Source organism: Callorhinus ursinus, unplaced genomic scaffold (genome assembly GCF_003265705.2).
Source record: "Callorhinus ursinus isolate GAN/ISIS: 27379988/994484 unplaced genomic scaffold, GSC_fseal_2.0 scaffold52, whole genome shotgun sequence".
Classification (NCBI taxonomy): domain Eukaryota; kingdom Metazoa; phylum Chordata; class Mammalia; order Carnivora; family Otariidae; genus Callorhinus; species Callorhinus ursinus.
This window is the reverse complement of record NW_027397114.1, coordinates 6199906-6217168: the sequence shown is the minus strand read 5'-3', so window position 1 is coordinate 6217168 and position 17263 is coordinate 6199906. Positions and strand designations below refer to the sequence as shown.

The following is a 17263-nucleotide window of genomic DNA, read 5'->3' as shown; positions in this document are numbered from 1 at the left end:
GACCACCGGTCATTTGGATGTATTAGTATAACGATCTACATAAAGAGCTGGGCAGAGCTACAGATCCAGAATCGTCAGCAAGGTGAAAGCACGAATGTGAATAATGTTACCAGAGGTTTCAAGTAAAAGGATTAGAAGAAGATATGATCAGAGATTGGTGACAGGGATATTTAGCCACCATTTTGGACCTTGAGGGATTATCGAGCCATGATCCAGGTCCCTGACCTGAGGATTTCATGGAGCAGAGCTGTACACCAGCCTTGAGCTACCTGCCTCTGGATGCTTATAAGAAAGAAATAATGTTGTCTTACCAAAGCCACTGTTGGCTTACCAAAACACAGGTGTTTTTCTGTTATTTGAAGCAGAATCTAATGTTAGCGGATGCAAGGACCAAGGCTAAAATAATCATTCCTCTTTTTGTAGTCTTATTTCAGATTCACCCTCAGATACACCCTTAGACACTGAGTTCAGATAGTCTAAGTCCCCTTAGAAACAAACTTCCCCAGACACAAATTTGCTCCTCCAACTCATACTAGCCTTTTCAGACACCCTCTCCTAAAACACTGACCTTCAATATACCTACCCACGCCTTTCTGCAAAACAACAAGTGGCCCCTTATATACACATTTACTTCCTATTCTCATATTCTTACTACACCACTCCCTAACACAAAAATCTGGTCTTTTCCTGACTGACACACATAGACACACCTGCCTCATTTCTCACTCTTTGACTCACATGCACTGATCCCTCACACTCATGGCTTCAAATTTATTCATACCCTCAAATGCACACACACTCACTCTTATAGGTGCAAACATTGGCCGGAGACACACCTGGTTACCACACTCAAGCAGACACGCTCATTCCCTTATTCAGACACATTTGTTCTCTTTCATAATTTTAGAGAAAGTATGTTGACCAGTAATGAGCTGGTAAATGTTTAACAACCCCCTCTCTGGGCTGGGAAGGAGGAGCTCTGATTTATAGCATTTGTCAGTTTCCATGGTGTACTCTGGCCATGGCCAATTTCAAGCTAACAATGATTTTATGACCTTCTCACAAAATTCCTGACAATTTCACAATGGCTCTCAGAAGCGCTCAGCTCCAGGATACCCTGAATGCAGACCATCACACATGCTGTCACTTGCTTTAAGTGACTCACTGGCCTTAGGCACAGGGTGGCTAAGAGCATAGGACTTTAATTCTCTACCTCATGGAGGCAGTGTAGTGCGTGGTTAACAGCTAGTATGTTAAAATGCTGTGATGAGGTTTTAGATGAGCTTTATAAAGAGCTGAGCATAATGCCTGGCCCGTAATAAGAACATTGTACAAATTTATTCTAAATAACCCTTTCTGATTCGCTCACCCCCAGAGACACCCAAGACTCCAGAAATAGAGAGCCAACTATCCCTGAGACAACTGGTCCCACCATAGAGAATCGCCAAACTCTATCTTCTGAGCAAAGGCATGGTCTAAATTGTGTGGTACACACTCTCCAAACGCAAGGAGTTTAGAGGAGAGGAAACCTAAAATGTCAGAGCTGGAAGAGATTGCACACGGGCAGCCTTCGGGCAAATTCAGTTCTCAAAAGTGTTTTGTTCGGTCAGCAGAAAGCATGTCTCTTCCATTTTCACAGTCCCCGATCCTTCCCATTGTCTTATACCCTCCCCACTCTGCTCAGTTATGCCACTGGCCCAGCCCTTCAGCCAATCCAGCTTGCCACTCCCCGATTGAACACGAATACCCTTGTATTTTTAAATTGAGGTTTAGGTGGGTAAATGATAAGCAAAGTTAACTTTTATTGACCATTTACTTTGTGCCAGGCACTATCTTAATTAATACTTCCTTCAACCCTATGAGTCAGGTACTTCCAAATCTTTTCACAGACAGGAAACCCACTCAGAGAGAGGAACTAACTTGCCAAGTCACAGACCTAGTAAGTGATTTGAGTCTTTGAATCGAGGTGTGTTTGACTCGTGTCAACTAAAGTATGACCAGATCAAGGGGAGAGAGGACATTCTAGGCAAGGTAGCCCACATGAAGGGGGAGGAGACATTGCCTTCTATGGATACCAGGCATTGGGAGAAGGCAGTGGACTGAGGGGAGAGGGAGAGCTTTGAACACTGGAAGATAAAGGTGTTGACTTTTGGACAAACTGAGTTGGCCCCTTTCCCTTCACTCCCACTCCCACCACCCTAGGGTAAGCCTGGAATCCTGCAGGAGGATTCTCTTAACTGGTCTTCCTTTTCCATTGTCATCCCTGTTCATCTCGGGATATAACCCTCACTCATGATGGTTTGGGAACGAAATAGCTCTTCAAACCTGCCCCTGTTCTGAGGATAAAATCCGAAAAGTTTTAACACGGCCTTTAAGATCCTTTCTCTGCCCACCTGTCCAGCCTCTGTTTGTTCTGATCTCCCCATTGCCTGCTTCCTTTGTAAGAATAGCACCGAGGTAATACTCATGGAGGCCCCCCGGTCCCTTGGCTGTCTTGTCCTCGCCATCTCACTCAGCTTGGATGGCACTTTCTCCAAGAGGCCCTGAGACCCCCCCACTCCATCTCGATGAGGCTGCTCTGTTCTCCTAGCTCTCTAGGCTTTCTTCACATGGCTTAGCATGTGATGTGATTCTTCTTTTGTGGGGGGGGGGAAGCAGAGGGAGAGGGAGAGAATCTTAAGCAGGCTCCATGCCCAATGCAGAGCCAGAGGCAGGGCTTGATCTCATGACCCTGAGACCTTGACCTGAGCGGAAATCAAGATTTGGAGGCTTAACGGACTGAGCCATCCAGGCGCCCCAGCATGTTACATGATTATTAATGTGTATGTGTGTGTGTGTGTGTGTGTGTGTGTGTGTGTGTGTGTGTGTGTTTAAGTTAAGGTCTGTCTCTATCATGGGACTATGAATTCCTCGGGGAGAGGGACTGTGCCCATTTCCTTGACCGCCGTATTCCCAGTAGTTAGCACAGCCCCTGCCCATGTTAACTTTCCAATAAGTGTTTGTAAATAGATGAATTACAGATGCAGGTAGGAGCCATATCTCGTTTTCGTTGGGTGGCATGCAAACACACAGACACACGTACATTAACAGTGCTCAAATAGACATTTGAGCAAGTTTTGACAATGGGCACAAGGATTTATTTCAGCTTAAACTTGATTGGTTTGGCTTCTCTTAGGTACCCTGGAATGGAGCTGAGTCCTGAGTGAGCGAAGGGCAGAGTCCAGGCCCCAGCTGGGTTTGGTCTGAGTCACTGAAATCTGGGGAGAGTGGAAAGAGGAGGGGAAGTGGTTGGAGAGGAGAGTCATTATCTACTTGGAATCAGCAAAGTAAACTCATCCTGGCGCCCAGCCATGGTTCAGCTGCTCCTACCTCCCAATTACCTTTTTAATTATAAGTAAGCAAAATAATTCTGAAAAGCACCCACCTGTCTATGGAGAATTTCTCATACTCTCCTCCATGGTTCTGGCCACGTTCCTCTTTCCCTTCCCACTCTCTGCAGGAAGCCGTCCCAGATCTGCTCCCTCCATCCCTCCCTAGCTCGCCTGCAGCAAAGTCTGAAAATGTGTTTTGGTTTCCAAGCCTTGGTGTCTGCATCTTGAATGAGTGTTCTGTTTCCCCCTTTAGGTAGATGGACCCCTTCGTGGTATTTAGCCATCCCTTGTTTCTGGGACATAATAGATTAAAGGGCTTCCTGGCTGGTGAGATGGATTCCAGGACCAATGAGACCAATGATGGCTATAGACGGGCAACATACCTCCAGCTCCAGGGGCCATGGGACAAGGGTACAGAGGGAGAGCTGAGACCAAGATGGGCAGCTTAGCTCAGGTGGGCAAGGGAGGTGAGTGCAGCCTCCCACCCGGCTGAGGAGACCCAAGTGCAAGCAGTAATGACAACGGCCGACATTACTGAACTCACTCCTCCCGGGTTGCTCTCAGCTCTTTCCTCGGATTATCTTATTTAAACCTGACAACAATCCCACGAAGTGGTCTGAATAAGCCTTGTTTTCATGACAACACTGAGGTTCAGAGAGGCTTATTAGTTTGCTAGCACGTGCTGGGGTGCCGATCCGAACCCATGTCCAGCCCCAAAGCTCAAGCTTGTAAGCACTACGCAAGACACCCAAAGCCACCAGACAGCCCCACCTGAGCCTGCTGACTTCCATCTGATCCACCATCCAGGCCAGCAGCTCTCGAATCAGTAAATCCTTGAGCAAATCTTCATCACTGGCCTTCCTGGGTAGAGAGCTGCCAAGGAGAAAGCCTCAGGCCGGCTGTTTGAGCCTGGGCCCCACCCGGAGTGAGTAAATACAGGGCCTGGGACTCCACAGGGCAGCTGGGTTGGGGGGAGGGAGTCAACACAGCTGCCTCTCCTTATCTCAGCTTGCAGAGCTCCACCCCGATCTATGGGCCAGGGGAACAGGGGCTCTTCAGCACAGGCAACGCGGAACAGAATTCAGGTGGGAGAACCCCCACCCGTCCACCTCTGCGAGCATCCCCGAATGCATCCCCCCAAACCCAGGAGATTACTTTGCGGACATTCACTCTTTAGAATGGTCCACAGATTCCTCAGCTTCCTCAGATAGGGGGTAACTGATGCCAAGGGACTGGCCTTCAAAGGGTCCCTGTTCCTCAAACATCCTTCCTGAGGTCTGTCGGGGAGAAGTGGGGAAGCCAGTTCCTGAGGTCTCCCTGACGTCTCTTTCGCTGCCCCTCTCCTTGACTCTGTGATTCTTCACGCTAAAGTCATCAATCTTAGGGACTCTGGTCCCAAACCCCTCCTAGGACCCCAGCCCCTGTTCCTCCTCGGCTTCTCCCTTCAGCCTGGGCTGGCCTCCAGGAGTTTCTCAAAGACCCCTCTCTGAACTGGGAGTGGAGGGGGATGCTTATCTGGGGCCTTGCCCTGCTCTGGGGTCTGGGAGAGGGAACAATGAGGCCCTGCCCCCACCCCTTCCCTTGTGGGCTGACTCACCCCTGCTGCTCCCTCGCCTCCTCCTTCCTGTTAGATTGATGGGCCAGCTCCAGGGCCCCAGCGGCCTCCCTCTGGGTGATGTTGTGTTTCCAGCTGGTAAGGTAAAGACGCGGGAGTAGGTGGGACTGGGGAGGTTCCAGATGTTCTCCAGTCCAAAGGCTCTGATCTTTCGGGACCTTAACCCAAGCTGCAGAGCGAACCTCTTTCTCCATTCAACAGCCCCACTGCTTGTCCTCAGCTGCCACTGTCCGCCCTTTCAGCATCTACCACCATGCCGACCGAGCAGCCAGCGCGAGGTAAGAGACTTGGCCGAGAGAAGGAAGAAGGACCAAGTCCGCAGTGGCCACCACTGCCAGCAGCATCTCAGTTCCCTCTGCCTTCGTCTCCAGCCCCGTGGGGCTCCTCTGGGAGCCCCTACCTCTTCCCTGATCCCTCTCCTTAGAAGAAAAGGAGTGGAAAATTGCCTTGCCCCCCCCCCCCACCGAGCAGTTGCCTGAGCCCCAATCAGGGCCACCGTGTCGCCCAGCTCACCATCAGTGCCTCAGTGAAAGGCACCATGTGGGGCTGGGAGGCGCCGGCCCGCGTGGCCTGCGTCGCCTCCAGTGTGCACGGAGGTACAGCCAGCCCCGGGCTCAGGAGGGAGCGTGTGCTTCAACTCACTTGTTCTTCTTCCCCTTCTGCGCCAGCAGCCAGTTCACAAAGTCTTGTTGGCGGACCTTGTCCATGGCGATACTGTAGTCACTGATGAAGGTCCCCTCAGCATACCTGGGGCCTCGAGGTCGGGAGCCACTGACCTTAGCGTGGCCTCTGAGGGGCAGGGAGAGGAGAGAGAGAGAGAAGCCAGGACAATGCAGGAGGGGCAGAGGGTGAGGGGAATCACAGTGCAGGGGCAAATGATTGTCACCGACAGGAGGCCAGTGTCAGAGAAAAACGCCCCTGTTTCTTGGGAGTCCGTTTTTATGCAGACCCCTCTTGTCTATCCATCAAGGCCCTGGGACTTTATCCTCAGCTCTAGAACCCTCTTCCTGCATCCTTGGTGAGTGTGACTCTGGCTTCAGGGCAAAGAGGGATCAGGGGTCCCCCTCATCCCGAAGGACTGATCTCAGTTCCCTCCTTTGCTTCTCTTGCCTGGCCCACCCCGATTCAAGGCTTTGTTCCCAGTCGATAGGAACAAGAGTGAGCTCCTCTGGAGACAAACCATTAGAGACGATGGACTCTGAAAAACAAACTGAGGGTTCTAGAGGGGAGGGGGGTGGGGGGATGGGTTATCCTGGTGATGGGTATTAAAGAGGGCACGTTCTGCATGGAGCACTGGGTGTTATGCACAAACAATGAATCATGGAACACTACATCAAAAACTAATGATGTAATGTATGGTGATTAACATAACAATAAAAAATTATTAAAAAAAAAAGAGTGAACTCCTCCATAATGGCCCTCACTGTGTGGCAGGTTCTCTGTAAGCCCTTTACTAGACAGACAGACTCATTTGACCCTAGTCACCCCTAGGAAGTAGACACTATTTCTACACCCTTTTTGTGATCAAGGAAACTAAGGGGCAGAGAGATTCATCTAGCACATCTCTTAGGTGGCAGATCCAGGATTTAACCTCAGGCGGTCCGGGCCCAGGTCTAAGTTCGCAACCTCTACAAGATGTTGCCCTTCTTCGTACCCGTCTGACGGCCGTGCCTCCCATCTACAGGATGCAAGGGATGGACCACATGGCTGGTTCCTGCATCCAACAGGGCAGATCTTTACTCAGACAAGTCTCTCTCGGCCCTCCAGAGCACAGAGCCCCCTGCTCCATGTGTTCATGACACTCTGCTCGCTCCCCCCAAATCCAAAGTGCTCAGGACAGTTTGCAACTCGCCTAGGTGGTTCTTTGTTTTCCCCTGGGCCCATGTGTTCCACGAGGAACATGTGGACCACTCAGCACTAATGTATCTCCTGTGGCTGGCGCGCAGGGGGCCCTCTCCACAATTTGATCGAATGCACACAGGAATGAATGGTTAAGGCTTTCCTTAGGAAGGGAGATACTGTCATCTACTTCAGACACTTAGCCACTGAGAAGTCCTTCCAGAGATCTAACCACAGTCTCTCCTGTGGCAACAGTAGCTCATAATAAATGCTCTCGGGTTCGGCCCTCACTCTGCACACAGGCGCTGGCCGGTTTTCCCCTCCGCCTTCTTTCCCCTTGGCCTGGGACCCCTCCCTTTCCCACCTCTCCCCTGGAGAACCAGAACCAGGTCATCCTCCCTTGTGCCCGACCCCTCTCCTGCAGCCCTACCTGGAGTGACCCTCCGCCTTCTCTCCTAGCACCACTGCCAGGAGCAGGGACGCCAGCAGGAGACCGAAGATCTTCCCGGCCACCATCTTCCAAGGGTGATTTCCTGAGCAAAGAGAGAAAAGGGACCGGGCTGAGGGAAGCCCCGTTCTCATGGATAGTCAGCATGGCCGGCCGTGTCCCGCTGACGCCTCAGAGCATGTGTGGGTTCTGCAAGCTGGGGGCCCTGAGCTCTGGACGAGGGCAGTGGGGGGAAGGGCCCAGGCAGAAGAAAGCAGCCAAGACCCGTGGGCCTGCCAGCCCCCTTCCCGGCTCCGGTGGCTGGACCTCACCGGCATGTGGTTTGGCGAGTCTCCCCTTAGAGCCTCCAGGGTCCATAGCAGCCCGCCTTCCAGCTGTCGGACTGGAGGTCACCTAAACCATCACAGTCCTCTTGCCCCAAGTGAAAGCCACAAGTAAGACCATTCCATCCTCTCCTTCTCGGGCCTCACTCTCTCTACTCAGGGAGGCTCTTTCCAGGGTGCCCCTGCGGGAAGACGAGGTCCGGCAGCCCAAACATGTCTAGGTCTAGCTTTGGTGTTCAGGGCTTGGGAGGAGGGTTCCTTACTGCTCTTCACCCCTACTGAAGACCCCCTGGGGTGATGAAATGGGCCCAGACCTCGTTTGTCCTCCTGCCTTTGTCACCCGGGTGTTACAGGAATGCTGAGAGCTGCCTTCTTATTTCTCACGCAGATTGGCTCTCCAGTATCCCCTCCAGCCGTCCTCTGTCCCAGCCTCTCCCTTACCCGGCTTCCTTTCCGGCTCTTCCAGAAGGACAGGGCAGGGGTTTCTTCCTCCTACCTTCTGGTCCTTTGGAGCCTGTCTCAAGAAAGTCTGCTGTAGCTCCTTTATATCCAGGCATCACAGGCCTGCTGATTAGCCTAAAAGCACCTTATCTCAAGAAATTAGGTCCACAGCTCCCGCCACGTTAAGTCCATTTTACGCGTAATAAAGTTGCCCTTTCCACCTGAACTGTGCTAATCGATGATTAACATTTGGGTATCTCCAGTTGCCCGGGGGGTAGGCCACTTTAAGTGTCCCCTTTCTTCTCCCCCCCTCCTCCCTTCTGAGCATGGGGCCCCGGATTCTTCTAGCCCTACTTCCTTTAGAGGTGTCCTCAGTTAGAAAGGGTGCCTTAGATCGGGTGGCCCTAGCTGGGGTAGGACTGCTCCCACAGGCAAGGGGCTGCCCCTGGGTCCGAAGAGTGAGGCACAGTCATTGGAAACCCAGCTCGGGACAGTGGCCCACAGCTTTGGCACTGAGGCGATGTCCCCACTGCGAAATCTGGGGGGGGGGGTATCCCAGCCGGCTGGGGAAAGGGCTGGGGAGTGAGAGGGTTGAGGGACCATGAAGGACGGGTGTTTCCTGGGGTAGCTGGGAACCGAGAACTTGCAGTCAAGCTGCCTTTCTGCATAGGGGCAGGATAGAGCGGGGGGAAGAAGTACTTACCCCTGGGGAACTCGAAGGAAGGTGGGCAGCTACAATTCTATCTGTAAAGGTTTATGACACCCAATGTGGACTTGTCTGTGCCAATGGACTGGGGGACCCTGAGGTCATGCTGTGCCTCTCAGGCTGGGGGCTCTCCAGCATGGGGGCTTTGTCTCCCGGATCAGACTGGGGGCTCTCTGAGATCAGGAGTGTGAACCAGGGGGGCTATCGTTCCCCATCCTACGTAAGCTTCTGGAGGCTAAGAGCCATGTCTGTCCCTTAGACTGGAGACTCCTCAAAGTACTGCGTCTGCCTTTGTCCAAGCGCTTAGTACACGCCTCTGTCCTCAGGGCTCAGTCTAGAAGGGGCAGGGCGGAAGCTGCACTTTGGGCTGACCCCCAAGGCCGCCTTCCCAGGCTCTTCGTTCTCCACTCACCGGAGTACTCTGAACCAGCAACAACCAAGCTCATGCTCTGCTTATTAGCTCCAGGGTCTAATAAAGTCCACTTACCAGGTGAACTCTGGGGCCAGGAAGCAGCTCCAGCATGAAATTAAGTGCTTGTGTGGGATGAGAGGTCGCTGGATCAGGGGGGCAATTCACCTCTGCTTCCTAGAAACCTCGCCCGCCCACCACCCATTTTTCACCGTCTAGAAAAACTTCTCTCCGGGCAAGCTCTCCAAATTCCATCTCCTGGCTATCCACGGGCAGTGATTAGACGTCATTTCAGATTTGGCCTCCAAACGGGATGCGGGGGTGTTTGTGATCCTGCTTCCTGTTGAGCAACAGTTAATGGGCTTAGAAGTGTTTGTGTCAAGACCTGGGCACCCCTGCCTGGAGGCACAAGGTTATCCAAGAAGGGTGTACATCATTCCCTGGAAACCCTAGGTCTGATGCCAGACCAGAGTCAAGAAGGTTCTGGAATGGGTCCCTGAGTGCCTGTCTGGTGCTCTGGGGATTTGTTTTGGGGGCAGGCTGCTCTGAAGGCCAGTTTTGTTGCTTCAAATTCTCAGCCCACCCCCTCTTGGAGTGGACCTTTCAGCAGCCCCCCAACCTGTTTCCCTCTGATCTTTGGCTCTCAGGCCCTGCGGTGGACACACCAGGGAAAATGTAGCCTGGGCCCGGGGAGAGGAAGGAATGTGGGGAGGGTCAGGGGAGGAGATCAGAGAAGATGCCAGATGCTCAGGGGAGCCCACAGCCCCCACCCCCAGAGCGTCTCAGGAGGCTGGGGAATGGAAAAGACGGCCTTCTGAAGTTTCTAGGGATCGGAAGGGCCTGCTGGACTTGATCAAAATAGTTCAGTAAATCCACTGGCAACTCCACCAGCCTGTCTGCACCATGAGAAGTGCCCTAGTGTGCAGGGGTGGGGACAGGGAGGGGGCTCTGGTAGACCCTCAGTCCACTGGGGCGGATTTCCAGGATGTGAAGGGTCAGAGAGGTCCCAGGGGGTGGGAAACCAAGAGGAAGCCTAGATACAAAGGCCAGTGGCCCAGACAGGTGGAGAGAGTGGGGGTGCACAAGGGGCGTCCAGGACACGTGGAAGGCAGCCCAGGAAGGGACGATGGCAGTATTGTTGCCCGAGAACCCCGGGGTCCTGCTTCCCAGACCCTCCCGACTTCTGACCGGGGCTCCAGGATGAGAACTGGCGCAGCAGAAGAGCCTGTGGGGCTTGCTGACTGCCAGCTCCCAGCGGTGACTCACCACCCCCGCCACAGCCCGAGGGCCACCGCAGACATTCCAGGCCCAGCGGCTTCACCGCCAGGCAAGGGTGACTCAGAGGGCCGGCTGCAGCAGGGGGGGGGGGGGAGGACTCTGCTTCGGAGGTTCACTTGGTCTTCAAGCTCCCCGGCTGACTCAGAAGGCAGACATCCCTCTCTGGGCTCTCCTACACCAGGTGGCAGATTTATACTCTTCTCCTGCAGGGGAGACAGAGGGACAAACGTTGCTGAGTCATCGGGTCTATCCTGGATTCCTAGAAGGGTCACCTCCAGCTTTCCTCCCCAGTCATGTCGCAAACCCAGTCGTGGTCCCAAACATTTTTGCCCACATCAGCCCCAATACCCCTCAGACCAAGATACTGTTCAGAGGGATCTTTAAGAAAGAATATACTTAGTCAGTAAGATTATACTAACTTTGTATGGTGACAGATGGTAACTACATTTATGGTGGCGAGCATTTTGCAACGTATATAATTGTCAAATCACGATGTGACTTACCCCCAACGAATATAATATGTCAACTACACTTCAATTAAAATAAAGAAATAAAACGCTCCACTAAAAACCGGGAAGGTACTACCTACAACCTCACTTGGCCATCTGCTATAAGGAATCAGTTTGGAAGTCCCCTCTCAGTTCTAACCCCAAACCCTCTTGCTGTGTTCAAAGTCCATATTTTGTCCACTTTTGTTCGTCAAGAAAAGAGCTCAGCAGTTAGTAAATGCGACCTAATCCATGGGAAGAGAACTGTGGGCAATGTCAGAACCGGGAGGGGTGGCCACACGGCTCTCACTTCCAGAGAGGGCAAGAGCTAGTGGTGCATTTAGGGTGAAAGGCCAAAGGGCCGGGCGTCCCAGAGAAAGTAGCGTTCCTGACCCTTTCTTTGTCCTGTGGGAGCACCTCCTAGGGGAACGAGGGGTGGGGTGAGAAAAGAGGGTTTCCCCTTCCTTTTCCCTGCATGGGGACAGCTTCCAGGGTCCCCAGTGAGGCCCCCCACCACACACCCCTTCCTGTAATGGGTATGGGGAGGACCTTCTGCAACCTCAGCAACCACACCCTTCTTTAAGGAGACTAGGCAGTAGCCTGTGGGGTGGAGGAGGAGGAGGTGTTCAAGCCCCAGCTCCTCCCGCCAGCCACTGCCAGGTGAGGTTTGGATTTGGGCAAAGCCCTTATCCACTCTGAGCTTTGAGTTTGCCCATCTCTGAATTGGAGATAAGAAAACAGAATCTGGGGGCATCTGGCTGGCTCATGCGATGCTTGATCTCAAGGTGGTGAGTTCAAGCCCCACGTAGGGTATGGAGCCTATTTAAAAAACAAACAAACAGCCTCCCCCTTCCCCCCAAAAAAAACCAGAATCAGTCCTCCCTACCTCATAGGTAAGTGTGACATAATGTCATGTTAACTTGAAGGCATCCTACCAGTGTTGGCGGGGGGTATTCTCTACAATGATCTCCTCCACCTCACTCTATGGTGAGCATTCGGTAAGATGAAAAAACAAAGCCAGGCTAGGACACCTGGGTGGCTCAGTCGGTTAAGCGTCTGCCTTAGGCTCAGGTCATGATTTTGGGGTCCTGGGGCCAAGCCCCGCGAGCCAGCTACCTGCTCAGCCGGGAGTCTGCTTCTCCCTTGCCCTTCCCTCTCCCCCTACTCATGCTCATGTGCTCTCTCTCTCTCTCTCTTTAAAAAAAAAAAAAAAAACAAACCCAGGCTGACTCTGCCCCTTACCTGGTACGGGGAAGGCTCGTGAAATTCCCTGTTAGGGCTGAGGGCTGTGCAGACAGACCCGCTGATGCTACCAGCGGGGCGGGTGATTTAGAGCAACCTGCTCTTTCTGTGCTGCGGTTCCCATTTCTGTAAAATGGGAGTGCAAAGTTCCTACAACAAAGAATTGATTTGGGGGGCACCTGGGTGGCTCAGTCAGTTAAGTGGCTGCCTTTGGCTCAGGTCATGATCTCAGGGTCCTGGGATCGAGCCCTGAGTCAGGTTCCCTGCTCAGTGGGGACTCTACTTCTCCCTCTCCTTCTTACCCTCCCCCTATTCATGCTCATGCCCCCCCCCTCAGATAAAGAGAGATAGAATTGGTTTGGGAAACAAGTATACTGAGCAGATACATTGTGTTACATTGTATCTTGATACATTAGTGATCTTTCCCTCGGTAACAAATCACTCCAAACTTTAGCAGTGTAAAGCAACAGAGCATTCACTCTCTCACACAGTTTCTGAGGATTGGGAATCTGGCCAGTGGCTTAGTTGGATGCTTCTAGCTCAGGGTCTTCACGAAGCTGAAGTCAGCTGTTGGCCGAGTTGCAATCTCAGAAGCCTGGGGCTATAGATCACCTTCCAACCTTGTTTCCACGACTGTAGGCTGAAGGCTTCAGTTCCTCACCATGTGGACCTCTCCACACTTCTTCCCTCAGAGCAAAGTCATGCACCTAAGATGAAAGTGTAAGTGAAATTCAGGAATGACATACCATCCCTTCAGCTTTATGCTATTGGTCACATAGACCAACCCTGGTATGATGTGGGAGGGACTGTACAAGGCTGTGAATACCAGGAGGTAGGGATCATTGGGGGCCACCTTAGAGGTTGGCTACCATATACATAATCCGCCCTAAAAAATAGTGACCATTATTGTTATTATTACAGAAGGTGCTAGATTCATGAGACATTTCTGTTCATCGCCATGAACTCTGGTCATTTAATATCTACTTATATTTATTTCAGTCCCCTTCTCTCTGCACGAGTGAGAATTGAGACGATTTTGTATACAGAAGACAGATAAAGCAAGAAATTTCTCTAATATTCTACAAAGACCAGCAGAGTACAGATATCAAAATGAGTTGTATTCTAAGACAGTCCTTGCTAGTTAGGCAGAAAATACTGCATGCGGCATACTTATACTAAAAAAAAAAAAAAAAAAAAATGTTTTTAGGGGCACCTGGGTGGCTCAGTCAGTTAAGCATCTGACTCAAGTCATGATCTGGAGGTACTAGGACCCAGCCCCCCCACTCCTGTTGTCAGACTACACTCAGTGGAGTCTGCTTTTCCCCCTCCCTTGCCCCTCCTCTGGTCATTCTCTTTCTCTCTCTCATAAATAAAATCTTTTAAAAAATGTTTTTAACTTGTTGTTTATCTGAAATTCAAATTTAACTGCACATCTTGTACTGTTACTTGCCATATCTGGCACCCTGGCCTGGAAAGCTTTTTAAAATCCCCAATGGTTTGGGGTACCTGACTGGCTCAGTAAGTAGAGCATGCGACTCTTGATCTCAGGGTTGTGAGTTTGAGCCCCACATTGGGAGTGGTGCCTACTTAAAAATAAAATAAAATAAAATAAAATAAAATAAAATAAAATCCCAGTGCCTCAGCACCATTCCCAGAGACTCTGATGTCATTAGCCTGGAGATTTTTTAAAGCTTTCATTTTAAAATAATTTAAAACTGGGCACCTGGGTGGCTCAGTTGGTTAAGCGACGGCCTTCGGCTCAGGTCATGATCCCAGGGTCCCGGGATCGAGTCCCGCATCGGGCTCCCTGCTCAGCAGGGAGTCTGCTTCTCCCTCTGACCCTCTTCCCTCTCGTGCTCTCTATCTCTCATTCTCTCTCTCTCAAATAAATAAAAAATCTTTAAAAAAAATAAATAAGGGCGACTGGGTGGCTCAGTCGGTTAAGCGGCTGCCTTCGGCTCAGGTCATGTTCCCAGGGTCCTGGGATTGAGCCCCGCATCGGGCTCCCTGCTCTGCAGGAGCTTGCTTCTCCCCCTCCCACACCTCCTGCTTGTGTTCCCTCTCTCGCTGTGTCTCTCTCTGTCAAATAAATAAATAAAATCTTAAAAAAATAAATAAATAAATAAATAAATAAATAAATAAATAAAATAATTTAAAACTTACAGGGAACTTGCAAAAGTAATACAGATACACCAATTACCCACAGATACACCGATTTTTAGCATTTTGCCACTTTGTTCTATCATTCCATTATCTTATAAACACATGCAAGTCAATTATATGCATTATGTTCCTTTACCACTTCATATTTTCATGTATATTTCCTTTTGTGTGTGCGTGTGTGCAGAAAGGTGATTTTATTAAAGCACAGGGACGGGACCAATGGGCAGAAAGAGCTGCTGCCCCATGTATATTTCCTAAGAACAGGGAGATTCACACACATAACCGCAATAAGTACAATGATGAAATTCAAGAAGTTTAACATTGATATAAAGCATATAGTCCATATTACAAGTTTTTCAATTGTCCCAATAATTTCTTTTGGGGTATTTCCCCTTCTTTATCAGATTCAGTCCAGGACCACGTATTGCATTTGTCATGTCTCTTATTTTCCTTTAACAGTTTCTCTCTCAGCCTTTCTTTGTCTTGCATGATACTGACTTAAAAAAATAAAAGACTATTTGTTTGAGAGAGAGGGAGAGAGAGAGCATGAGCAGAGGGGCAGGGAGGGGCAGAGGAAGAAGAAGCAGACTCCCCACTGAGCAGGGAGCCCAGTGCAGGATCCCAAGACCCTGAGATCATGACCTGAGTCAAAGGCAGATGTTTAGCTGACTGAGCCACCCAGGGGCCCCTACATTGACATTTTTGAGGGTACAGGCCAGTTATGTTATCGAATGTTTCTTAATTTGGCTTGGTCTGCTCTTTCTTCCCTATTACATTCAGGTTTTGCCTGGTGGCCAGAATACCATATAAAAATTAGTGTGTCCTTTTCAAGGTATTGCACCTGGAGGCACAAGATGTCTACCTGCCCATGATTGATGATAATTTTGGCTACCCAAAGTTTTGTTGGATTTTTCTACTGTATAGTTACTATTTTTCTCCTTTAATTAATAAGCAATTGACAGGGAGACACTTTAAGACAATGTAAATACCCCCTTCCTCATCAGACTTCCCCATCCTCAGATTTATTTAATAACCATTGATCCTTTTTTTTTAAAGATTTTGTTTATTTATTTCAGAGAGAGAGAGAGAGAGCATGAGCACGGGAGTAGGGGGAGAGGCAGAGGGAGAGGGAGAAGCAGACTCCCGGCAGAGCAGGGAGGCCAACGGGCTGAATCCCAGGACCCCGATATCAAGACCTGGGCTGAAGGCAGACACTTAACTGACTGAGCCACCCAGGCTCCTCATGACCATTGATTCTTGCTTGAAGAAGTGAACCCGTCTTCACTACGATGATGGAAAATGGTTATTTTCCAATTCACCACTCCCTCCACGGTATAAAGGTTTTTATTTTATTTTATTTTTTAAAGATTTATTTATTTATTTGACAGAGAGAGACACAGCGAGAGAGGGAACATAAGCAGGAGTGGGAGAGGGAGAGGGAGAAGCAGACTTCCTGCTGAGCAAGGAGCCCGATGTGGGGCTCGATCCCAGGACCCTGGGATCATGACCTGAGCCGAAGGCAGACGCTTAACGACTGAGCCACCCAGGTGCCCCTAGAGTTTTTTAAAAACAGCATTATCAAGGTATAACTGACACATAATTAACTGCACATATTTAATGTAAAGTGTATAATTGATGTTTTAACATATGTCTTCTCCCATGAAACCATCATTACAATCAAAGTAGCGAATATTGAGACACCTGACTAGCTCAGCAGGTAGAGCATGCACCTCCTGATCTTGGGGTAGTGAGTTCAAGCCCCATGTTGGGCAGAGAGCTTACTTAAAAAAATTGGGGCACCTGGGTTATGCAGTCATTGAGTGACCGAGTCTTGCTCTCTGCTCAGGTCTTGATCTTAGGGCTGTGATTTCAAGCTCTGTGCCTACTTAAAAAAAAAAATTAAAAAATAAAGTAGTGAACATATCTACCATCCCCCGAAATTTCCTTGAGCCCTTTCTCTCCTGCTCACCTCTTCCAACCGCTGACCTGCTTTCTGTTACTATAGATTAGTTTGTATTTTCTAAACTTTTATACAAATGGAATCATACAGTATGTATTCTTTTTTGTCTGGTTTCTTTCATTCAGCATACTGATTTTGAGATTCAGTTGTAGCATGAGCAATAGTCTGTTCTTTTTTTATTGCTGAGAAAGATTCTTCTATCATATGAATATATTACAGTTTGCTTATCAATTTACCTGTTGATGGACATTTAGGTTGTTCAAGTTTTTGCTATTACAAATAAAGCTGCTGTGAACATTTGTGGACAAGTTGTTTTATGGACATATGCTTTCCTTTTTCTTGAGTAAATACTGAGGATTGGGATATGTTTAACTTCTTAAGAAACTGCCAAACTGTTTTCTTTTCTTTTTTTCCCAGGGGCTCAATAAAAACTTTTAATTATACTTCAGAGATTTTGTACAATGTGACAGTTGACGTCCACTGTTAATGTTCACAAGTCCACGTTATCACACATCAACTGCATCAAAAATAGGGAACGCTTCACGAATTTGTGTGTCACCTTCATGCAGGAGCCGTGCTAATCTCTTCTGCATCATTCCAATTTTTTAAAAATATTTTATTTATTTATTTGACAGAGAGAGACACAGTGAGAGAGGGAACACAAGCAGGGGGAGTGGGAGAGGGAGAAGCAGGCTTCCCGCCGAGCAGGGAGCCCGATGCGGGGCTCGATCCCAGGACCGTGGGACCATGGCCTGAGCCGAAGGCAGACGCTGAACGACTGAGCCCCCCAGGCGCCCCAGTATCATTCCAATTTTAATGTATGCACAGCTGCAGTGAACACTGCCAAACTGTTTTCTGAAGTGGTTATAACATTTGACGTGTGAAATGTTTGTTCACATTTTTCACCCATTTCGGGGGTAGAGGCTTGTTTGTGTTCTTGATATTGAATTTTTTTTTAAGATTTTTAAAATTTATTTATT

The 17263-nt window shown here is 49.7% G+C and overlaps 1 protein-coding gene and 1 non-coding gene across 5 annotated transcripts; both read right to left on the bottom strand.

Moving 5' to 3' along the window:
- Positions 1–3036: 3036 nt before the first annotated feature.
- Positions 3037–8105, bottom strand: GIP (gastric inhibitory polypeptide). Of its 4 annotated transcripts, none has more exons than XM_073883905.1 (7): positions 8038–8105; positions 7256–7358; positions 6641–6700; positions 5629–5775; positions 4969–5061; positions 4143–4244; positions 3037–3257 (listed from the first exon to the last, which is right to left on the bottom strand). In XM_073883905.1, exons 2-7 carry the CDS (start codon positions 7339–7341, stop codon positions 3248–3250), a joined length of 498 nt encoding a protein of 165 aa, XP_073740006.1. In that variant the 5' UTR covers positions 7342–7358; positions 8038–8105; the 3' UTR covers positions 3037–3247. The 4 variants fall into 4 exon arrangements, with proteins under 4 accessions (XP_073740006.1, XP_073740007.1, XP_025714972.1 ...); XM_073883906.1 differs by lacking the exon at positions 8038–8105 and adding an exon at positions 7911–8033; XM_025859187.2 differs by lacking the exon at positions 6641–6700.
- Positions 8106–16807: 8702 nt separating this feature from the next.
- LOC112814148 (U6 spliceosomal RNA) lies at positions 16808–16910 on the bottom strand. Its single transcript, XR_003205685.1, has one exon. It is a non-coding gene; the product is annotated as a U6 spliceosomal RNA (small nuclear RNA).
- Between the last annotated feature and the right edge of the window lie 353 nt (positions 16911–17263).